At 44.5% G+C, this 25,177-nt stretch overlaps 3 protein-coding genes and 1 pseudogene across 3 annotated transcripts; all 4 read right to left on the reverse strand.

Annotated features, from left to right (window-relative positions):
• Positions 1-951: 951 nt before the first annotated feature.
• Positions 952-2,611, reverse strand: LOC149274144 (charged multivesicular body protein 2a-like; annotated as a pseudogene).
• A 5,039-nt stretch (positions 2,612-7,650) lies between these two features.
• On the reverse strand, positions 7,651-9,117 carry LOC149274145 (charged multivesicular body protein 2a). The gene is made up of 5 exons (XM_089505799.1): positions 8,950-9,117; positions 8,432-8,611; positions 8,189-8,319; positions 7,925-7,986; positions 7,651-7,772 (listed from the first exon to the last, which is right to left on the reverse strand). The coding sequence occupies exons 1-5, from the start codon at positions 9,115-9,117 to the stop codon at positions 7,651-7,653; spliced, it is 663 nt and encodes a 220-aa protein (XP_089361925.1).
• A 2,368-nt stretch (positions 9,118-11,485) lies between these two features.
• On the reverse strand, positions 11,486-11,710 carry LOC149274146 (small integral membrane protein 15). Its single transcript, XM_089505803.1, has one exon. It carries the CDS (start codon positions 11,708-11,710, stop codon positions 11,486-11,488), a length of 225 nt encoding a protein of 74 aa, XP_089361929.1.
• A 4,645-nt stretch (positions 11,711-16,355) lies between these two features.
• Positions 16,356-23,574, reverse strand: LOC149274147 (NEDD8-conjugating enzyme Ubc12-like). The gene is made up of 6 exons (XM_089505787.1): positions 23,466-23,574; positions 22,224-22,318; positions 21,600-21,638; positions 21,226-21,329; positions 17,514-17,577; positions 16,356-16,502 (listed from the first exon to the last, which is right to left on the reverse strand). The coding sequence occupies exons 1-6, from the start codon at positions 23,572-23,574 to the stop codon at positions 16,356-16,358; spliced, it is 558 nt and encodes a 185-aa protein (XP_089361913.1).
• Between the last annotated feature and the right edge of the window lie 1,603 nt (positions 23,575-25,177).

The following is a 25,177-nucleotide window of genomic DNA, read 5'->3' on the forward strand; positions in this document are numbered from 1 at the left end:
TATATCACCATCCGCCAGCTCTTAGCGGCCTTATTTCTGACTTCTTTTCTTAAAAAAAAATAATAATAATAATAATAATCTAGTTTAGAAATCTGAGTAAAAGAAGAAAAAATAAAATGATCGCTTCTCACGTCACTGAGATTACTTCAGCCTCCTTTCTGACTTATTTTCTTAAATAATAAAAAAAGCTATTACTTTACAGAAAAATGCATTCTACATACTTTATTAAAATGGTACTTTCTTGCAAATGATTAAACAAGATCACAAAAAAATCTAGTTTAGATCGGCATTTCTTTGGGGACATCATATCCCAGAATAACCAACGTCACACATTTTAATATTTATAGAGCACTACGGCAGACCAAGTCTTTTTCTTTCCTTGCTGCTGATATATCCAGCAAACTATTAGTTTTATGTTTGGTTTTGTTTATTTTTAACTTATTGAAAAAACACGTTTGATATATGAAAGGGAGAGCAGACAGATCGTGGGTTTTGAAGATAAATTACTCTAAGAGCCGTAAGATTTTTTTTTATCAATGTATTTAGTGTACAAATAATTTGGCCTTTCTGATACCAAAAGCCTACACTGCGCAAGCATAAATACCTCGATTAACATCAAATTGCACCGTCTTAGGGAGAAACTGAAAGATAGGAACCATTCTGCTTTTTGTATCTCTTTATTTGGTATAATTAAAACAGAACGAGTATATTTCAGACGCAAAGGAATCAAGAATAAAAGCCAGCGACCAACAGGCTACCGCCGACCGGAAAGGCAATGGAAGAGGACTTTGCCTGGAACGAGGGACAGATTAGAGTCAGCCGCTTTAATGTCGGCCTTCGTGTTGTGTTCCTCTCAGCCGGAAAGGTCACGGAGCTCACAGCCAAACATCATCCCAATTCCCAACACATAGAAGAAGTAAAGATAAAAGCTAAAGTCCGTTTGAGACACGCTCAGTCCCGGCGTAGGTTGTTCAGCCTTTCTTCCAAATCCGCATCGGCGTCAGCCAAGGCAGCAGAAGGCTCGGCTTTCTTGCCCCCAGCCACGCTGAGAGACCCTCCGGCTCAAGGGAGGTCTAGAAAGAAAAAACCCAGACATTAAGCATGGTTCATAGGATCTTAAAGGGATTGCATTTAAGAAGAAAACCTGTTCAGTGAACACTAGTTGGGGATAAAAGGCACTTTCGGGGTTTATAAGTTAATTTATTAGTCATGTACTCACTGGACAGTTCATCCGTCAGTGTTACACCCAACTCATCCAGGACCTGGGAAACGACTGCATCACTGCACGGAAAGAAGAGAAGCCGAAATCAGCATCATCCCCGTCAAGTGTATCTCACAGATTTATTACACTAATGATAAACATTTTTAGAAGGCACCTAGCTATCCAAATCTCTGCCCAACCAACACACGTTAACCAAACGCAATCAGAGATACCGATGCTGCAGGCAAAGGAGTGCCATACAGATTTAACGGCGGATCTTACAGTACAACCCAAGCCTACCTCTCTTCTTCATCGTCTTCATCGCCCATGGCATCATCAATGGCGTCATTCATCATCTCCTCCTTCATGTCCACAATTTCGGCTTGCTTCTCAAACTCCGTCATTATGTTTTGGATCTGGGGAAGCTTGAGCTGCAGGGAGAAGGAGATGCCGTGTCAGTTCCACTAAGGACATAGTTACAGTGCCGCGCGGCTCACATTCACTCCGTTCACTAGTGTGGGTTTAAATGATCTTTGGTCTATTAGACTGCGTGGATCATGCCGTGCGAGTTATTATAGTATTACTTAGTAGGCACGTGTCTGGTGAGAATAGTCATTTTGAGGTTATAAGAACCATGTAACAGGTGACTGAGGGTTATCAGTCATCACGGAAGGAGGTAAACGTATTAATAGATTTAAAGCCCGTCCGGCCCCGCACCTGTCTGTTCATCGTGGCCATGGCTTTGGTTACTCCTTTCATCTCCTGAGCCATCGAGTCGTTAGACTTCAGAGTTTGGATTTTGCTAGAAACGGCCTGGATTTTCGCTCGCATCGTGATAAACTTCTTCACGTAGCGTCGAGTCCGCACCAAGTCTTTGGCCATAATCTTCACGGCGTCCTGGAACGGAACAGAAAATAAAAAAATAAAAAAAACGTAAAACCTCCCAGAAACACCATAATTATACATTCTGGTCAACCGTGGGGTTTTTTTTGTTGTTTCTATATTAAGGCAATTATGAGGTAAACTATGAGTTTTGTGTAAAATCGCACTCGGATACAACTTTTGAAAGGTGGCTGGATCACCATGGCAACAGGACAAGGCCCCGCTGGCCGGTCGGTTTCATGATAAGACCAACCTTGCACCAAAATCACTTAATATAACGGTTTTATGGGCAAGAAATATATCATCGCGTGATAATAACTCCTTCATGCAATAAGGTGTTCCGATTCTCGGGGCGTAATAAACGGCACTCACCATCTGTCCCTGTTTAGCCATCTCCTTGATGTCCACAATAGTCTTCTTTTCTTGCTGCTCCAGCTTCTGCCGCTCCTTGTCCAACTCTCCCATGGCCCAGGTTAGAGCGCTCTGATTTTGGCGTAACATCTCCTCCGGAGTTTTCCGACTATCCATGTTGATAGCTAGGGTAGAACTAAAATTTAAAGCGCAATAAGAACACGTCAGATACGACTGGTGAAATTTTTTGGTCCCAAAATAATCTATTCCCATCAGCGATGAGGTCAGAGGTAGTCAACGCAGAGCTAAACCCCGGGGCGATGATGCTTTTATGCAGTCAGCTGCGCGGAGGACGGCATGAATCACGGGGATGGTAGTTATACATCAGCCGGTGGCCACCTCGGCTTTACCGGAAGATGACATCACTGCCGGAGCCCGTCGAGCACACCCTACGTGTTTGCTGCAACGTCTCGACTTCACCCGCATCTCCAGATACCTCCGGCGGCCACACAGGGGCACTTTTGCTTTAGTTGCGGAGCTTTTAGAAGAGTTTTTAGGTGACTTTGCAAACCGTTGTTGTTACATAGAACTGGACAGGAATAACCAACTTTGTTTAGTAGGTTTCATTTCTCTAAGACATTTATCGCCATAGAATCCTGTGATATACATTCAAGCAGATATATATTCAAGCAGAGTTCCCATGAAAGAGGGACTTCAATCACAAAGAAGGACACTTTGGCAGTATCCTCACCTTTAAATAAGGGACATCGGGGGCTACAACTATTACGTCCGCCATAACAGCTCAGAATAAAATAACGAACACCGATCCCTGTCGTTAAATCCCCAAGGCTCTACAGATCATGTGAATAAATGCAAAAGCCAGCTCACCTCCCTATATATTCGTCTGCACGGATCCGCACGGACACGATTCGTGGAATGAACACAAAGAAAAAGAAGGGGTCGATCCAGCACTTGAATGAAAAAACTTCCAGCTTTAGTTTACTTCAATATTAAAAAACATAGTTCACACCTGAGTGCACAGGAGACCCGAAATCTGGACGCGTTTCGAACGGCACCCCACTCTTTATCACAGATAACGCACCACTGAATTTGTTTCCCTTAAATAGGTTAAGAAGAGGAGTGGTGAGATTGCACGTCATCAACACATGTGCAATTAAAATCCAATTACATGTAATAAGATGAAAAGAACTGACGTAAACAGCGTGAGCACGGCAGAATAACTTACAGTGAATATATAAATATCATTAACCCCCCAAAAATATCAGTAAGGCTATTACATGTATAGTATATGTTTTAACCTGCTCACAGTGTTTTTATATCACAGGGAGGTACATAAACATGTATTTATGTGATAAAGATAAAATAATAAGTAAAAAAAAAAAAAAAATATATATATATATAGGGAGACTTCTGAACCGGAAGAAGACAGAAGAACTGAAGAAGATGAGGAAAAGGAGCTGACTGCTCTAAGGAGAAAAGAGGAAATCATTCAGTTTCAGTGAGAGTGAGAGTGGATTAGTATGTGTGGATTGGTAAGTGTGGATTGATAAATGTGATAGAGTGATGGGTGTTATGCTGTACCATTTCCAATGTCTTTCATTATATAATTATGCTCTAAAGTACATCATAACTCCCATCACTCTATACTGTTCCATACAGTGGCAGAGCTGGGAGACAGAGGCCTTGCACCCCCACCGCAGGACTCCTGAAAGGTAAGTGAACTTCAAAGGGGGGAGAGGGTAGATAGTTAGGAGGGGGTAGATAGGGAGAAGGGAGTGAGACAGGGGGATAGGGGGTAGATAGGGCAGAAGGGAGTAAGAAGGGTTAGATAGGGCAGAAGGGAGTGAGAAGGGGTAGATAGAGCAGAAGGGAGTGAGAAGGGGTAGATAGGGCAGAAGGATGTTTGAGCCTTGGGGACCAAGATGACACAGACAGGGTGGTTATGGGACAAAGATGGCACAGGCCAGGTTGTTTGGGGACAAAGATGGCAGGTCCTATGTGTGTAATCCGGGTGCTGGTCAGGTTCTATGTGGGCAGTGTGGACACCAGGGCTGGCTTTGGGTTGTGTAACCTATCATCTATGCCTGTAGTTTTATCTCTACCTTTATTGCTGAGTTTTTAAATGATTTCCAGTTGATCTATACCTGCAATGCTATGTTTCCATACATTATTATTGTATACTTGCAAATACAGGATTTGTATGTCTGATTCTATGCCTCCAGTGCTGAGTTCATATGTGAACAATAATAATATTAATATATATATGATTGCTGACAGCAATCACACTCCTATCATGCCCAGGCAACCAGTACATGCTAGAACCTGGACATGATAGGAGTGAGATTGCTGTTAATTATATATATATATATATATATATATATATATATATATAGTCCTATTTTGGTGTGTTACTTACTTAAAAACAAATCTAAGACTTTTATTTAATGGTGGGGGGGGGGGTCATATTCGGTTTCAGCCAGGTAAATGCTGCATTTTCGGTTTCAGTCCAGAATTTGTTTCGGTGCATCCCTACTACTAAGCCAGACAATGAAGTGGTTGGCCTACACCACATCAATGTTTGGCTTAGTATATAGTGATAGGAGTTATGCTTGTCCTATTTTGGTGTGTTACTTACTTTAAATAAAAGTGTTAGATTTGTTTTTATGGTGGGGGGGTCATATTCGGTTTCAGCCAGGTAAATGCTGCATTTTCGGTTTCAGTCCAGAATTTGTTTTGGTGCATCCCTACTACTAAGCCAGACAATGAAGTGGTAGGCCTACACCACATCAATGTTTGGCTTAGTATATAGTGATAGGAGTTATGCTGCACTATTGTCAATGTCTGGCTCAATGTATAGTGATAGGGATTACGCTGTACCAGTCAATGTGTGCCTCAGTATATAGTGACAGGTGTTATGCTGTACCACCATCATTGCCTGCCTCAGTATATAGTGGTAGGTGTTATGCTGTACCACCGTCAATGTCTGCCTCAGTATATAATGATAACAGTAATGCTATACCACCTTCAGTGTCTGCGCCAGTATATAACGATAGAAGCTATGCAGTTTTAAAGTGTGTGTGGGGGTGCCAAATACAGGATCCGCCCCAGGTGCCAAATACTCTAGGTACGCCCCTGAGTCTGCTGTTTCATGAAGTTCTCAACGCAACAGAAAACCCAACAGCATCCCCTTCATCAAAAACAGCCTATAGTTTATTATTTTTGCAGATAATCAAGTTACACAAAGGATGAAAAAAAGCAGAATTGCTATGGTAACAAGACTGAAACCTGCAGCGCGTAATGTTGGATCCGTTATCAACATAAGGAACACTATATTTTCATAGTTGCTAAAATATAGTAAGCATTAGACGGAGAACATTGGAAATGCCAATGGCCGGGCAATTATATATATATATATATATATATATATATACATACATACACACATACATATTTATATAGCAATGCGGCATTCTTTGGTTTTGGTGAAGCTTCATGTTTGACGCTCCCACCTGCAACAACATAGATCCAGAGATTCTACTCAAACTGGAGTTTAGGGACTCCAGACGTATAATTAAACCTTCATTTTATAACGAGTTACTGTAAGGTAAGGTAAATAGGTAGACCAGGGAGTGTCTGGGATATCCCATTGTACAGCGCTACTGAATATAATGGCGCTACATAAAACTATAAATAATAATAATACTTCCTGGACAAAACCACACTGCAGTCCTAATACCACTAGGAATATCCCCATCGCACGGAGCCGGAGCTGTTTCTACGCCTAGGAAATAATTGGAGAAGGGTTTGCACCGTAACAGATGACACAGCGCCACGAGAAGGAAATATTAGCGCTACTAAGGACGGGATAATTAGAGGTATATAGAATTCTGTTTAATTGCAATACAGCTCAGAATCACTTTAAATAATTAATTACAGCCGTATATCACCATCCGCCAGCTCCGAACAGAGGTGCCTGGGCAACACCGGTAACTGACAGACGGTTATCGAAACAATTTCTGCTTTGAGCAAAAAGAGAGAGAGACGTTTGTTACACCGACGGTAATCATTTAGGTTTCTCTCTCTCAGTAATAGCAAATACATCTACCGGGCAGTAACCTGATCACCGAATCAAAGATGGGATAAGCTACTGGGTTACGGAAAAAGGAGTGTGCGAGCGTGATGGAGGCTGAAATGCTAGTTAGAAATCTGAGTAAAAGAAGAAAAAATAAAATGATTGCTTTTCACGTCACTGAGATCGGGAAATCAATTACTTCAGCCTCCTTTCTGACTTATTTTCTTAAATAATAAAAAAAAGCTATTTCTTTACAGAAAAATGGATTCTACATACTGTATTAAAATGGTACTTTCTTGCAAATGATTAAACAAGATCACAGGATGATAAAAAAGAAAAATCGAGTTTAGATTGGCATTTCTTTGGGGACATCATATCCCAGAATAACCAACGTCACACATTTTAACATTTATAGAGCATTACGGCAGACGCATAACAGTCTTTCTTTCCTTGCTGCTGATATATCCAGCAAACTATTAGTTTTATGTTTGGTTTTTTTTATTTTTAATTTATTGAAAAAACACGTTGGATATATGAAAGGGAGAACAGACACATCGTGGGTTTTGAAGATAAATTACTCTAAGAGCCGTAAGATTTTTTTATCAATGTATTTAGTGTACAAATAATTTGGCCTTTCTGATCCCAAAAGCCTACACTGCGCAAGCATAAATACCTCGATTAACATCAAATTGCACCGTCTTAGGGAGAAACTGAAAGATAGGAACCATTCTGCTTTTTCTACAAGGTTTTATATACAGTCATCATACAAGTTGCCTCCTAGAAGAACAAGAGATATCCTTCAAAGAATCAACCAACATTCGTGTCTAAATAATATCTCTTTGTTTGGTATAATTAAAACAGAACGAGTATATTTCAGACGCAAGGGAATCAAGAATAAAAGCCAGCGACCAACAGGCTACCGCTGACTGGAAAGGCAATGGAAGAGGACCTTGCCTGGAACGAGGGACAGCCAAAGGCAGATTAGAGTCAGCCGCTTTAATGTCGGCCTTCGTGTTGTGTTCCTCTCAGCCGGAAAGGTCACGGAGCTCACAGCCAAACATCATCCCAATTCCCAACACATAGAAGAAGTAAAGATAAAAGCTGAAGTCCGTTTGAGACACGTTCAGTCCCGGCGTAGGTTGTTCAGCCTTTCTTCCAAATCCGCATCAGCGTCAGCCAAGGCAGCAGAAGGCTCGGCTTTCTTGCCCCCAGCCACGCTGAGAGACCCTCCGGTTGAAGGGAGGTCTAGAAAGAAAAAAACCCAGACGTTAAGCACGGCTCATAAGAACTTAAAGGGATTGTACTTAAGAAGAAAACCTGTTCAGTGAACACTAGTTGGGGATAAAAGGGACTTTCGGGGTGTATAAGTTAATTTAATTTATTACTCATGTACTCACTGGACAGTTCATCTGTCAGCGTTAGACCCAACTCATCCAGGACCTGGGAAACGACTGCATCACTGCACGGAAAGAAGAGAAGCCGAAATCAGCATCATCCCATCTGACGTCTCAACAAGTGTATCTCACAGATTTATTTACACTAGTTATAAACATTTTTAGACAGTACCTATATATCCAAATCTCTGCCCAACCAACACGCATCAGAGATACGGAGCGCAGTACAGATTTAACGAGGGATGTTTTTGAACAACCCAAGCCTACCTCTCTTCTTCATCGTCTTCATCGCCCATGGCATCATCAATGGCGTCATTCATCATCTCCTCCTTCATGTCCATAATTTCGGTTTGCTTCTCAAACTCCATCATTATTTTTTGGATCTGGGGAAGCTTGAGCTGCAGGGAGAAGGAGATGGCGTGTCAGTTCCACTAAGGACATAGTTACAGTACCGCGCAGCTCACATTCACTCCATTCACTAGTGTGGGTTTAAATGATGCGGCCCCGCACCTGTCTGTTCATCGTGGCCATGGCTTTGGTTACTCCTTTCATCGCCTGAGCCATCGAGTTGTTAGACTTCAGAGTTTGGATTTTGAGAGAAACGGCCTGGATATTCGCTCGCATCATGATAAACTTCTTCACGTAGCGTCGAGTCCGCACCAAGTCTTTGGCCATAATCTTCACGGCGTCCTGGAACGAAACAGAAAATAAAAAAAAAACATAAAACCTCCCAGAAACACCATAATTATATATTCTGATCAACTGTGGGGTTTTTTTGTTACTATATTAAGGCAATTATGAGGTAAACTGTGAGTTTTGTGTAAAATTGCACTCGGATACAACTTTTGAAAGGTGGCTGAATCACCATGGCAACAGGACAAGACCGGTCGGTTTTATGATAAGACCAACCTTGCACCAAAATCACTTAATATAACGGTTTTATGGGCAAGAAATATATCATCGCGTGATAATAACTCCGTCATGCAATAAGGTGTTGCGATTCTCGGGGCGTAATAAACGGCACTCACCATCTGTCCCTGTTTAGCCATCTTCTTGATGTCCATTATAATCTTCTTCTCTTGCTGCTCCAGCTTCTGCCGCTCCCTGTCTAACTCTCTCATGGCCCGGGTTAGAGCGCGCTGATTTTGGCGTAACATCTCCTCCGGAGTTTTCCGACGTCCAAACAAGAAATCCATGTCGATAACTTAAGATAGAACTAAAATTTAAAGCACAAAAAGAACATGTCTGATACGACTGATGACGGTTTTTTGGTCCCAAAATAATCTATTCCCATCAGCGATGAGGTCAAAAGTAGCCCACGCAGAGCTAAACCCCGGGGCGATGATGCGTTAATGCAGACGGATGACGTCGGCCGTGCGGATGGTAGTTAAACATCAGCCGGTGGCCACCTCGGCTTTACTGGCAGATGAGATCACTGCCGGAGCCCGTCGAGCACACCCTACGTGTTTGCTGCAATGTCTCGACTTCACCCGCATTTCCAGATACCTCCGGCGGCCACACAGGGGCACTTTTGCTTTAGTTGCGGGGCTTTTAGAAGACTTTTTAGGTGACTTTGCAAACCATTGATAGTTACATAGAACGGGACAGGAATAACCAACTTTGTTTACAAGGTTACATTTCACTGCGACACTTATCGCCATAGAATCCTGTGATATACATTCAATCAGAAATATTCCCGAGCTCCCACGAAAGAGGGACTTCTATCACAAAGCGGGACACTTCAACAGTATCCTCACCTTTACATAAGGGACATCGGTGGCTTCAACTATTAAGGCCGCCATTAGAGCTCAGAAAAAAATAACGAACACCGATCCCTGTCGTTAAACCCCCCGCGGCTCTACAGATCATCCCTAAACGGGCCGATCACCGAGTAAATGCAGCACCTGCCCGGAGTTTTGGACTCACAGTCCCCCGCATCCACACAGAGGCACCCCAAACGCACCTTTCCCAGCCGGACTGGTCCCGTATATCCTTTTCTCTGTGTCTCTTCCTGTTTTGCTGCTACGTGACGACACGATCACGAGGGCTCGCAGGTGCGCCTCTACGTCATGCGATGTGGTGCGATGTGACTCACGCAGCCGGCCGGTGACGTGTGCAGCGGCCATCTTTGATACTGGCACTTAACAGTGTCTGCGGGTAATTGGCTGTAGGATTGCAGTACTAGCGTACTGCGCCTGCGCAGCCTCCCGACCCGCGCCTGCGCAGTACACAGTAGTACCATAGTTATCCGGGTTTCATTAACGGTGTACGCGGAGTCCTTCCCTTACACGGGCTTTATGGATGGAGCTGTAATAAAACGAGCGGCGGCGCGCCTTACCGACCCCATACTGCGGGGTGTTTTGGTTACAAGCTTTGGTAAAAGCAAGCTACCCGCTGCGTAACAACTCTTATCACTCTCAGCAATAACACCTGAAGACTGATAGAGTTCTGCGGGAAGGTGGCAGCCCTCCGCTTTTTGTCCGCATGGATGCGGGAAGCTGTGGTTGAATTGCTTATCCTTAACATTGTGTGATTACAAAAGATTTGTACTCCTAATGCTTTTATGCAGTCCGCACGGCCCCCGACCTCGCCTGCCTAACACTTCCGCATCTCCGTGGACATAAACCGCCAGGTTAACTTCCGCCTAAATGCATGATCAGAGGATCAGGGAGAGGATGTCACTGTAAGTGCCACCATTTTGCCAGAAGTTACCGCTAGGTAATGTCCACGGAGATGCGGAAGTCTGCTTTGTGGCAGGTCCGGTCTCATTTTCGGGGTTTCTTACAAATAGCCAAATTTACAAACATTCGGTAAATTTGAAATTCATACAAAATCTAGCCCTGATATATTATCACAGTTATACCTCCATTGTGTTTATTGATCTTGATTTATTATATATTTTTATAGATATTGCGGCTTTGAGTCATTTTAGTTCTGTCATTTTCCATTTGTACATTTAACTCTTTAAGACATTTTGTCTCGCTCCAAGTCCAAATACACGCAGGCTAATTTTAAAATGAGCCAACGCAGCTTTTTCTCATCTCCGCTGTACTCATTACACCGGTTACTGGCCAGTGGCGCATATCTGACCCCCGACCCCTTATAATACGGATATAGAAACGTAAAAGTCAAAATAGAAGAAAATCAAACCTAGTAAAGTAGGTATTAAAGGTCCAAGATCATCAAAGCATATCTGGAGCCATCTGGGCACAAACGGGTGAGTGAGGAGGAAGAACCGTGTCAATGACTTTAGCGCATTGGTTTAAAATACGCAGATTCGGTGCAGAAGGTATAGTTTTCTTTAAGAGAACATTTATTGCAAAAAAAATTTTTTAAATAGCATGTCTGAGATGAAATGTTGAGCTTGCAATTTATAAAAATCAGGAATTACAGGTTAAAAGCACCGTATTGAATGTTCAGATTGGTCAAGCCGTTTTCAACCGTTAGAGAAAGAAGAAGAAGAAAAAAAAGGGGGGAAAAATCCGCACAAAAACAGATATATAGAAAGTCTCCCCGACAACCGATTTATTTACATTGGTAATGTTCTGCAGTTCCTTCTATTCTTTAGTCCTTCTTCGTTCTCTTGGCCTTTGCTATGTTCTCCTGGCGCTTCTGCTTCTTTTTCTGCTCCCGTTCTTTGACCTCGATCATTTTTGCCAATTTCCACGACAGCGCCGCGCTCGCGAGGAACAGCGGGGTTAGGGCTAAGATTATGGTTGTAAGGAAGCCATAGGGGTCCTTGGCAGCCCACTCCACCACGTACTCTGCCCAAGCCTTTATATCGATCATATCTTCAGGTCACTACCTAAAAGAAGAAGAAAGGGAAGAGACAAGACATTCGGTGTGCTGTTAGCATATATCATTTTTAGGGCAATATTTATTTTTGACTTATAAATTAAATATGTAAAGAGATCCCCTTATTAATAATAATATAATTGGGGGGTTGGATACCATTCACGATGGCTGTGCCAGGAATTAGACCCCAGAGGGGGCTAAACTCTGCTCCAGAAAAACAGTCGGCACGCGAACTGCTTCTAAACTTACCGTAGACGTCCTCGAAAACCAGCCAGCCCAAAAAATCTGAAGCCTTCTTCAACCAGCGCTCTGAGGCGGCCAACAAAAAAAGCACAGGAGGCCTCGGCTCCTCAGTGACCAGGGGCCCACGATGAGATTGAAGAGGAACTCCAGCCACTGACAGGAAAAAACATTAAAGGTCGTGTTAGTTGACTTAAGAAGCTCACTTCAAAAAGACTTTTGTGCAAGATATAAAGATGGAAATGCAGGTTCCGGGGGATGGGACATCATATTAATGCCTACAAAGACCTTGCAGATCAACTGAAGAATAAGCCAGCCAACATGGAGGATCGTAATGGGCTCAACAAGACAAGGATCAGGGGTATAGAAGAGTCCATCAGCCCCCAACAGTTATGTTAAAGGTTTTTTCCAGGACCCTTCTGCCAGAGCTCACAGAATTAGACCACATTGTTTGCCTCCCCCATGGCCGACATCACTAGAATGCATTTATTTTATTTTTAATTAAGGAGAGATTTCCGTTAGAAATGGAGAGGAAACCCACGACATTACAGGTCCCTCTCCATCTTTGCGGACCTCTCCGCTCATACCCTGGCGAAAAGAAGCTCGTTCCGGATCATCAGAGCGGCTCTGAGGCAGCAGAACTTTGCTTACCGACGAGGCTTTCCCTCCGAGCTTCTAATACACAAGAAGAGAGCATCTCAGGTCATCACCTCGCTACAAGAAGGAACGGAACCCCTCAAAGCTTGGATACTCCTGGACGGACCTGATGAGTCTCCACCAGCTAAATTACCTCACGAGTGATTCTGAGCAGTAATTATTCAACATGCTTGTCTCCAGCTACAGACCCCGGGACACCCAAGTTGGACTGTATTTACTTTATTATTTTCGACCACGCTTTCCCATTGGGCAGGACATCGAGTCTTTACGCCAAACGGGGCGAGCTAGAGGCACGAACGGTTCTCACCCGACATCTCTGTATAAATAATACGAGAAATCTGACGGTCATTAACGTCGCTTCCAAGGATCTTAAACACACCTCTAGGGCGATAAGATTTAGGAACACTGATTTGTGGCAAAATGTTTATTTTATTTACAAGAAAGCCCCCCCCCCCCCAGCGGGACAGTTGGGGGGCATGCATTAGTCTTCCAGATTGTGACGCTTCAGGGGGTTTAATGTTCACATACGGCACCTTTCGCGGGTTTCATACACAAGAGTTCATTTCACTGCGACTTTCTCGGCGTGGGATACTGTGATATACACTAAAGCAGAAATATTCTGAGCTACGAAAGAGGTACTTCTGTCACAAAGCGGGACACTTTGGCAGTATCCCCACCTGTAGATAAGGGACATCAGGGGCTTTAACTATTACAGCTCGGAATAAAATACCGAACACCGATCCCTGTCATTAAACCCCCGGGCTCTACAGATCACCGAGTAAATGCAGCACCTGCTCCCGGGGGCTATATGCGGAGTTCGGGCTCTTCCTGAAGCTGGATTTATCATTACGGGAAGCCAGAGGAGTCAATAAGGTGCAGCAAACATCCCCGAACATGGAAAACCCGCAGGTCCCCCCACTGCCCGGAGTTTGGGGCTCACAGGCCCGGCATCCAAATCCCCCGCCCAACGCACCTTTCCCAGCCAGACCGAGGCCTCTCCACACCGATCCCGTATATTCCTTTTCCTGTGTCGCCGCTGTGTGACGACAAGATCACGAGGGTCCGTAGGTGCTATGTGGCGCGATGTGGCTCGCGCTGCCGGCCGGTGACGCGTGTGGCGGCCATCTTTGATGCTGGCACAGGTCAGGTGTATTTAGTGGGATAAGGGCCCTGAGCGATCTCCGCGAGTTATTTACCCGTAGTGATTCGAGGTGGCGGGATAGCGGACTGCCTGGTCTAGGCCCGAGACGTAGTCTTTTGTTCTGTTATCTGTCTGGCTCGGGTTGATGAGAGTTGTAGCACATTGAAAACTCGAGTGCCGCATTTGCCCAAATTATAAAAAGTGCGGTTTGCGGGTATTTTCCCTGTAGTGCCTTCTGTCACTTCTGCTGGGAGGCTGTTCCACTTATCTACCACCCCCTCAGAGCAGTAAAACTTCCTCACTGGAAGGAGAAGTGCTCTTTTCGATTTTTATGTTTTCATTCTGTCTCTGCTCGCCCATAATGTCCCTCTTTCTCATTGAATGCATCCAAATTCTAGATAGGAGGGCTTTATTTCCAAAATAAATGGGGGGAAAAAACACGTATATAAAAACTGTATTCAGCAATGGGGGGGAAATACCCAGAATACATTATTATTATATTATAAATATTAAATTGCCCTGATTTGGAAAATGCTCTCTAGGGTCAGGATTTTCATCTATTTTCTCTGTTATTGGGCAAATATTAAAGAGGTAAAAAAAAAAACTTAAAATGCCACCAGAAGGTAAATAAATCTACCAGAAGCAAGTCTACTTTGCAGCACATTCTACGATCCATGTTAATGGGAACTATTGCACTTAGATTGTAAGCTCATAAGCCGAGCCCTCAAAAGCCCACCAATTCCTGCCAGGAGCTTCGTATAAAGTACCAAGAGGCTAGACGGCAGTTAACGGGCCAGGTTCTCACCTCCTGATGTATCTGTCTGCATTAATGTATATTATGTACGTATTAACTGCCCCATTTATATTGTACAGCGCCACACAATTTGTTGGCGCTTAATAAAATAATAAATCATTGATTATGTGATCAGTGCCCCGTTACTTTATGAGAGACCAGCAGTGCTACAGTAACCTTCTGCAGACACAGGCTGAGCAGCCCTGTATAATGAATGTATAATTCAAAGGCTGACGAAATCACTGATTTAACTATACATTATCCAGGGATAGCCAGGCTCTTCCTGCTACAGCAGCCCACTGGGGCCGGACCTTCCTAATGTATATTGAAGTCAACGAGCTGAAACACAACTCTCCTGCTAACTCTGGATCTACCAGAATTTGTTTTTCTGCTAAATAAAGCCGATTCGGTAAATGTTAATAAAAAATAAAAATAAAAAAACGATCAAAGACGGTATTTAAAATTAGAGCATTACGTCGGTGCCCAAACCCCACCCATGCAGCAATAATAGAGCAGATAACAACCAGGTTTACATTTTATTTTATTTTTTGTCTTTTTGTTTTATTATTTAAAACCATACACATCACGTGGTCTAAGGGTCTCATTCACAAAACAATTGTAGCCATTACTGCAGTTATACGTCAATCAAAGTTTTGTGAACGAGGCTCTAAAACTGAAAGGGTGTCTTGGGGGCCCCTGGTGCTCTAGAGCACCGATCGGGGCCCGGGCGTGGCTGCCACAAATAAAGGGCCAGCTGGATGATGGCCTTAAAACCTGTTTAAACTGATAGCATCATACTACGCTTATGAGTACATAGCCCATCGTGACCCTGGGCCACCCAAAGTAACCTCATGTGGAAATGCAAGGTATGCAGAGCCCTCGTTTAGATTGTGTACAGAACCAGACTGAAGCCATTCATTAATAAATACGTGCACTTAAAGAAATCTTGATCCCACGCAAAGTGAAGGAAGGGTATAGGAATAGGTTACAGCGAAGGAATGAAGACAAAGGGAACAGATGATGGAGAATCTCATTCATACTTTACCTCTGCCCTGTCACTAAAGACTTACAGATCAGGTCATCTGCGGAAGCTCCTGCCTTATGAGCCTTTACAAGGTCACAACGTCAAAAAAATTGGACTTATAATATATACATTACATCTGTATGATTTCTGCAAGTGAACCGAGGACAGACAGAGCTAAAGATCTAAAGGACAAATATAAAAAAGAAAAAGATCCAGAATTATTCTTTAAGGCTTAAGGCCACAAAAAATGTCCCTCAAATATAGATTGCTGTGTGCCAACACAAAGAAAAGGCCTGTAGCAACAATCCAAGGGACGTTACAACTCTGCCATAGAGAAAATCTAGCTAAATAGCAATAATAAAAGGACTCTGTTGGCTCTTAATCGTTGGCCATTTGCATGGATTGGAGCTAGGGATTTCCAGACGGCACGAAAAATAAAAAAGTGAGTGAATGGAGGGAAAATATTTATTAACCTAAAGGATAAGCAAATGCTCGACGGGAGCATAGTGAGGTAACAAGGAACAAAATAATGGTGTGGCAGGTACTGCAATATGTGCATGCAGTGTGCCCTTTAAAGGAGGGCTAGCAGCAGGAATCAGAAGACACAAGGACTTTACTTCATTCTTTCCACATCAGGAGCTCGGGCTGTATTTTTGGGAGTAGAGAGCCGCAATAAGGGGTCTGTTGGATGATGGTGCGATGAATGAGCGTTGAGAGGGAGAATGAGGGGGATGGGGGCAGGAAGGCAGGTCAGATGGATGGCGGGTTTTACACTCAGAGCTGCTCAGTTCTGTTTCAGGCAGCGTTCAAAGTAGGTGGATCCTATGTAACCGCCTCGCATAGACCGCTGCACGTTCTGTTCAAACAGGCGTCTGTTGTTCTGAAGAACCTCAGCAGCTTCTTTGTTTAAGGGATCTTCGGGGTTTGGCTCCTAGCACACAAAGCAAAGAGTTAATGTGCAGAACAAACACGCTGTTTAAGCCCGATCATATCAAAAGCATTCGGGACCAGGTAGACAAAACCTTTGTAGGGGAAGCTCCAAAATTCCATCAGCAAAACCTGTACTTTAAACAGGGCATCCTCTCATACCAATAAAATGAGTCTCAAGAGGAACACTTATGCTTCATAAGATGAAAACAATGCATCGACTTAAGTCTCGCAATCTCTAATATATAATATAATACATATCTATATATATATCTATATACACACACACACACATATATACAGACAGCACAAAATAGGACAGTTACATAAATATGTCTGTTTTATAACATGTTTGTGTGACATGCTGTGTAGATGACACTAATAACGTAACGGGAACATGTTTGAACACTGGTGCAATGAGATGGGCACCTAGACCACGTATTAAGTCACACAGAAAATAATAAAGTGATTAAATTATATAATACTGATAAAAAATATATATATATTTACTATTCCAAAAGCTTGGTTTCTTTGGATGTTACTACATGTGTTTTCATGTCAGCAAGCCCACATTCACGCTCTAACTCGAACTATAGAATACCAGGGGGTCCACAGACCCTAAAAGGTTATCTTCAAGATGTCATAAGGAGTAGGAACATTTAAACTTGTATTAATTTTAACGACCGCCAATGACACGGACAGAGAGGCGGCACAGAATGGGCAAAACTCTTTCACAGCAGTCACAAGCACATTACCGATCTACAACCATAAGCATTGAACGGCACAGAGACCCCTTGTGTATACGACGGGGGGGCTTTTCATTTTCACAGACAAAATTTGCTGTTGTAAGGAGGACCTCTGTGTATTATGTTTAAACCCAATACCTTACCGTCCAACTATATAGGCTGTCTTGACACTGGGAAGGAAAAAATATATACCGACTGCCCAATAAAGCAGGCATCATCCAACACAGTAAACAAATATTTTGCTTTTAAGAGCGATTTTCTATACTTACCAAGAAGAGATACTGCAGGCCATAAATTATTGAGTTTATTGTAAGTACAGGCTTCCAGTCCTCTCTGCGCAAACAGAAAGAGGGGGTTTAGTATCAGAAGACATCTCTATACCCCACATAATAGTTAAATATATTTTTGTCTAAGTACCCATTTAGAAGACAAAAATTTTGAACAGTAATATAATAGGAAAATGACTTGTTGCACGCTAAAGAGCGTACCGGCTGTTACTTGATGTCTGTAAGCCAAACTAAATCAAACGTTTTCAAGAACTATAGGAACGAATGGAAGCTTCCAAAAACGCCAATAGGGATTTTAAACAGACATGGGCCAAACGTAACTGTTTCTATAGAGAAACAGGACTTTAGGTATTATAAATTTTATATAATAATATATATATATATATAATATATTATATAAAATGTATAATACCTAAAGTCCTGTTTCTCTATAGAAACAGTTACGTTTGGCCCATGTCTGTTATATATATATATACACACATATATATATATATATATATACATACACACACCTACCCACATCTATAGATATTTATATGCATGCCTATAGAAATCCGTATATAGATATAGAGATTCCCCCTGAAGATGGAAAGAGGCAAGAAAGCCGTGAAGCTTTAGAGCAGAATCCTGACCCCAGCAGGCAGCATTCCTGAAATTTCCTAAATCCCCCCCCCTCCCTTTTGAAGCCATAGAGCAGACCTGGGCAAAGCACGGCCCGCGGGCCACATCCGGCCCGCTGAATAGCTCGGACCGGCCCGCAAAGAGTGTCCTGGTGACTCACCAATGAGTCCGGTGTCCCCCCCCGCCCCGGTCACTTACCTTAAACTCCTGTGTTGGAAGCGTTTGTCTCGGGTGCCGGCGCTTTACGCTGGGCGCCGGCATATGACGTCAGACGCCGGCGATCAGCAGTGAAGCGCCGGCACCCGAGACAAACGCCTCACGCTTCCAACACAGGAGTTTAAGGTAAGTGACCGGGGCGGGGGGGGGAGATCCTGAGAAGGGGGGGTTAGGGAGTTAGAGGGGAGATACTGAGAAGGGGGGGTTAGGGAGTTAGAGGGGAGATACTGAGAAGGGGGGTTAGGGAGGGAGGTCTTACTGTGTGTGTGTGTCTTACTGTGTTTGTGTGTGTGTGTCTCACTGTGTCTGTGTGTGTCTCACTGTGTCTGTGTGTGTCTCACTGTGTCTGTGTGTGTCTCACTGTGTCTGTGTGTGTCTCACTGTGTCTGTGTGTGTCTCACTGTGTGTGTGTGTCTCACTGTGTCTGTGTGTGTCTCACTGTGTCTGTGTGTGTCTCACTGTGTCTGTGTGTGTCTCACTGTGTCTGTGTGTGTCTCACTGTGTCTGTGTGTGTCTCACTGTGTCTGTGTGTGTCTCACTGTGTCTGTGTGTGTCTCACTGTGTCTGTGTGTGTCTCACTGTGTCTGTGTGTGTCTCACTGTGTCTGTGTGTGTCTCACTGTGTCTGTGTGTGTCTCACTGTGTCTGTGTGTGTCTCACTGTGTCTGTGTGTGTCTCACTGTGTCTGTGTGTGTCTCACTGTGTCTGTGTGTGTCTCACTGTGTCTGTGTGTGTCTCACTGTGTCTGTGTGTGTCTCACTGTGTCTGTGTGTGTCTCACTGTGTCTGTGTGTGTCTCACTGTGTCTGTGTGTGTCTCACTGTGTCTGTGTGTGTCTCACTGTGTCTGTGTGTGTCTCACTGTGTCTGTGTGTGTCTTACTGCGTGTGTCTTACTGTGTTCATAGCTTATTCAGTTATTGTAATAAATATTTTAGCCCATTTTTTAGCTCAAAATATTTTTTCCTTTTTTTTCTCCTCTAAAATCTAGGTGCGTCTTATCAGCAGGTGCGTCTTATAGAGCGAAAAATACGGTATGCACTCCGAAGCCTTGTTCATTTTGTTCACTTCTGTGCTGTGCTAATAGTTATTCAGGCCTTACTTATTCAAGCACCTCTACCAATGACGTAGGCTTGAATAACTTTATTAAACAGCACATAAGTTAACAAAATGGACAAGGCTTCGGAGTTTGTAGTTTGTAGAGGTCTGGCCCTCTAAAACCATTCCAATTTCTCATGTGGCCCCATGGGAAAATTAATTGCCCACCCCTGCCATAGAGGAACATTACTCCTTATAATGAAAGAGTCTGTTACATAGTTTCTCTTCCATGAGCTATACATTTGCTTGCACTTCTGCTTATACAACACATATAGCAGGGGCGTCCAACATGCGGCCCGCGGGCCAAATGCGGCCCGCGAGACCTCGAGGTGCGGCCCGCGTAAGATCGGCAGCCAGGGCAACCGATCTTACACGAGCCGCACCTCAAGCCCTGCTACTTACTTGTGGGAGGGTCTTCTGGACAGCACAGAGGAAGCGGAGTTCACGTGACTTCCTACTTCCTCTGTGCTTTAGCAGAGAAGGCAGAGGGAGGCCGCGCCCCCTGCTGAAGTCTGTGAGCGGCATCGAGGGAGCTGCAGTACAGGTAAGGGGGTGGGGAGGGTGTTTGAATCAGTGTGTGTGTGATTGAGGGAATGAATCTGTGAATTAATGATTATATGAATAAGTGTGTGTGTGTGTGTGTGTGTGTTAGCATGGATGTGTAAGTGCTGGAACCTAGGCATGATGGGACTGTGATTGCTGTTAGCAATCACACTCCTATCATGCCAAGTCAGCCAGTACATGCTGAAACCTGGCCAGCTGCCCCCCTTGTGTAGTGATAATGCCAGCAGTATGGGGTCTGCACTTACAGCCACCCTGTACCAGCATGTACTGGCTGACTTGGCATGATAGGAGTGTGATTGCTAACAGCAATCACAGTCCCATAATGCCTAGGTTCCAGCATTTACTGGATGGATGTGTAAGTGCTGGAACCTAGGCATGATGGGACTGTGACTACTGTTAGCAATCACACTCCTATCATGCCAAGTCAGCCAGTACATGCTGAAACCTAGCTAGCTGCCCCCCTTGTGTAGTGATGCTGCCAGCAGTATGGGGTCTGCACATCACTTACAGCCACCCTGTACCAGCATGTACTGGCTGACTTGGCATGATAGGAGTGTGATTGCTAACAGCAATCACAGCGAGCACAGTCCCATCATGCCTAGGTACCAGCATTTACTGGTTGCCTAGGCTAACAGCAATCACACTCCTATCATGCCAAGTCATATTGCTAATTTTGTCCAATTGCGTGTTACCTACTTTTATTAAACATGTGAGTTTTTATTAGTATTTTTAAAGGTGGGGGTCATTTTCGGTTTTGGCTAAGTGAACCCTGAATGTTTTGGTCCAGAATTTTCATTTTAGTTCATCCCTAGAATAAATCTAGGGAATCCTGAATTTGTAGTCGCAAAACTTTCAAGGCCCAGAAATCAGTGAGAGGAAGAGTAAAGGTTTTGTGTCATTTTACTTTATTTTAATCTGCATATTTTATTAAAGGCCATATTTTTTGTCACAGTGAAAAATGAGTGCGGCCCGCGCACGTATACAATTCTGATTAAGTGGCCCACTGCAGAAAAAACTTGGACACCCCTGACATATAGCTTCCCTGGCATGCTCCACGTATGTAGCTTTTCAATCAATAGGCGACATGCTGCATTTTGGATAAATTTCATGAAAAGGGAAGTTTAATGCCGCAACTTAACGCCACTAAATCACAGAGAAGAACTACAAACTCATTCAGGACATCTGGAACATGTACATACCTTAGAATATTTAGGCAGACATTGCCCTCTAGGTCTATGTTTGGATGATATACCATGGTTTCGCATTTGACCTTTGGCGGGTCATGTGGGTAGCCCTGTCCCACCTGGAAATAATAGCACATGCATTTAATAACTGAAAAGCGTCATTTTCACGGATATCCAAACACGTTTTACTTTGCTTCCTAAAAGTTACTTAAGAATCTTTTTAGAATTCCACATTCAGCTGTATGAAAGAACATGAAATAGTCCTAATATATTTCTATAACCAAAACCAGAAATACAAACGCAACAGATATAGGACTGGCTGTTTGTATGGATCACGTGCGATATGAAGTACTGCTCTTAAATACTCATTACATAGGTCACAATCTTACCTTAAAACTGAAAACAAATTTTCCAGCCTTGTAGAAACCCTTGCAGAAAAATTGGATAAACAAGAAAAAAAATGCATTATAAAACTGGTTAAATATTGAATTAGATGTAGAACATGACAGTTTCAGCAAAGGACGGTACGCTAGAGTCCCATGCAGTTCACCAATGTGATTTATTATGTATTCTTCACCGGCAACCAATAAAAATAAAGCATATCCCACCCAACAACCGCTGCATGGTCCAGTTTTCAGGCCAGTCATTGGCTGGTTCATACGGCCAATCGGTGGCAAGAGAGGATTAGCATTGAAATCCCCCTTGCACTGTTGCTAAGCCAAGGCTGTAGCAGATACCATGCGGGGACAGGCACCTGGAGATGTGTTTGGCCGAACACACCCGCAAGCTCAGGAGATGGGGGATGGGAATTCTGCAGCACCCCCCCCCATGCATTAGCAGGGGGGCCATACCAAAATAAAAAAAAAATAAAGTTCATAAACTTGAAAAATAGAACCTTATTGACTTGCCCCAAGAAGCGCCAACGTGGTGAGTGTCAACAATCTCAGCTCCATACGAATTTAGCAACAACTGCAGAAGGACCAGGCCGCTTTTAGCCGGCAGCCGACGCTTACCTCATCGGGGCAGATGACTAGCTTGAAATTTAGGAGATCATCATGGTCAGGAAATTCTATTTCACAAGTCTTCGGCAAATTTAGTTCATTAATATCTGAAACAAAAGCAAGGGATACCGGATATTAATAAAAATGCCACTCACTGTTTGTGGGGAAATTACTAAAAGCAAACGCGGTCTAGGGAAATGAGAGAGAAAGGGAGCTTTACTAGGCGAGTAACGGAAAGGATCTACACTAAGCGACAAAAGTTACTAAGGAATTGTTTTCATTGATTAAAGCCTACACTGACAGGATACAGAGAGCCGTCAGAGCGCAAAACTCCCACCGCCTCCCCCCGAGACCGCACCGCCAGAGCGCAAAACTCCCACCGCCAGAGCGCAAAACTCCCACCGCCTCCCCCAGAGACCACACCGCCTCCCCCAGAGACCGCACCACTAGAGCGCAAAACTCCAACCGCCAGAGCGCAAAACTCCACCCGCCTCCCCCAGAGACCACACCACCAGAGCGCAAAACTCCCACCGCCTCCCCCAGAGACCACACCGCCAGAGCGCAAAACTCCACCCGCCTCCCCCAGAGACCACACCGCCAGAGCGCAAAACTCCCACCGCCTCCCCCAGAGACCGCACCACTAGAGCGCAAAACTCCAGCCGCCAGAGCGCAAAACTCCGACCGCCTCCCCCCGAGACCACACCGCCAGAGCGCAAAACTCCGACCGCCTCCCCCCGAGACCACACCGCCAGAGCGCAAAACTCCGACCGCCTCCCCCCGAGACCACACCGCCAGAGCGCAAAACTCCGACCGCCTCCCCCCGAGACCACACCGCCAGAGCGCAAAACTCCCACCGCCTCCCCCCGAGACCACACCGCCAGAGCGCAAAACTCCCACCGCCTCCACCCGAGACCACACCGCCAGAGCGCAAAACTCCCACCGCCTCCCCCCGAGACCACACCGCCAGAGCGCAACTCCCATTGTCACACAGTAATGGTGGCGTGGCAGTAGTCTCTCCAGCCTCGCTGCATTCTGAGGACCCGCATTAGCCTCCTTATTAACAGTATAATAAAGTAGGACTGCCCTCCCATGCCTCGCAGTAACATCCCACGGGAGTGCACTCCCCCTCCCCAGTGATCTGGGAACTCTTCACAGCTACCGAGTAACATTGCAGCGTATGGGGGTATGGGGGTATGGGGGAAGGGGTACCTCGATGTCTGCAGCGCCCCCCGGCGGCACTGAGGCCCAGCTTACCTTTCTGTATGCGGAGCTGTGCGGCTGACGCCTTTTTGCTGCTCCCCTTGGTGCCTCCGGCCGATTCCTCCTCCTTCTTCTGCTGCTTCAGGGTGAATAGTTTGATCATGTTTGCTTGGTATCCCCCGCGGGCCCGCACCTCCCTCAGCCGCCTGGCGCTCTCTCTATGTCCCGCACCGGGGGCAACTCCCGGCCTCCCTCCGTCCCTTTCCTCTCTGTCTAGCACACACAGGCCAGGGAGCGGAGCAGGCCGGATCCGGGAAGCTTTCCTGTTAAGCCGCCTGGGTAATCACGGCTGTTGCTGATCAGGCTGGCTTCGTGGGGTGTCAGTCAGAGGTGCCACACGAAGGGCTTCGCGGCTCCCAAGATGCTGCCTTCTCCCTGGACCCGGCAGCTATTGGAAACCCTGAGCTTTGCGGCCGCTCAACTCGCCTCGCCGCTTACTGCGCAGCTTCGGAAACAGTCGCGTCTGCCGTCGAGACTCTCCGGAAACACTCGGGCGTATTCGGAGGGAACATACGTCATCTGACAGAACGCAAGCGCCAAAGTCGCGAACAGTTGCGGAACATTACAGGCTACATGCGCACACGACCCGGAAGTGATACAACGATTGGTTGTAACCAAGAAACAATCGGAAATTGAGTAACGGGTCTCGTACGGAAGCCGTGATAGTCCAGTTTTGTAACGCGCATTGGCCACAAGTCTATTCAGTGCGTGCGCTCTGGTTCCCGGGTTACTTTTTTCATTTAAATATTTTATTTTCAATACTTCTTATAAGTAATCATGATCGCTGCTTAAATCCGTGCTGTCAAATGTAAAATAAATGTTAGAGAAAACTAAATCCTGGCATGAGGCTAGAGGTTAGCACTAGTTACAAACCTAGAATCTGCCCGTTTATCCTGATGTAGAGACTCAGACCTTATTCAGTCATTGATTTCGCCTTTGATTCAGAATAACTATTTGCCTATCCCGTGCATGCTTAAATTCTATCTACCACTTCTGATAGGAAGCTGTTCTACACATCCACCACCACATCTATGGACCCTGATGTTTAGGACTTACACAGCACTGTGTAAGAAATATATCCTCGGGGCTTCCATGAAAACATGAATACGGGGCACACGCTGAACCGAGATTCGTAAGTAAGCTAAACCCAACATTTAATTAAAGAGAAAAATCAGTGAATGGGCCAGTCCCGGGACTTCGATGCTGCACGTCCACAACTTAGCAGAGGCTACTGGTTGTTCCTCAATGACATATAGACCCAGGTGATGTGTACATTCAGGCATCCATTCCCAAGATATTGTTTAGACTCCCGTTTAACACTTGCATTTCTCGGTCAATGTTACTACATGCAAAGAAGCCATTTATCCACGTTTCAACTGTTTATTCCACATGAAAGCATTCTAAAATATACAAGCATCATAAAAGGAATGCGAGAACGTTAATAAATGCCACTGTAACCGATGCACACTTAAGTGTATTACAAATAAAACAAAAACCGTCAACAGCTAGGCAAACAAAACAGCACATCGGGCTAAAGAGTACATTGGTAATAAAAGAAACTTTAGACTTGTGTTTGAAACCGTTTATTAACAAGGATGGTTCCATAGACAGGGCTAAGAAAAAACCAACCGTGGAACTGCTTATTGACCTACTAAAGTTTGATCCTTCAGCTTTTCAATTTTTTTTACTTTCCAATATAAAATGGA

This window comes from Sceloporus occidentalis, unplaced genomic scaffold (assembly GCF_023333645.1).
Source record: "Sceloporus occidentalis isolate IW3139 unplaced genomic scaffold, rSceOcc1.0.p SCAF_346, whole genome shotgun sequence".
Taxonomy (NCBI): Eukaryota; Metazoa; Chordata; class Lepidosauria; order Squamata; family Phrynosomatidae; genus Sceloporus; species Sceloporus occidentalis.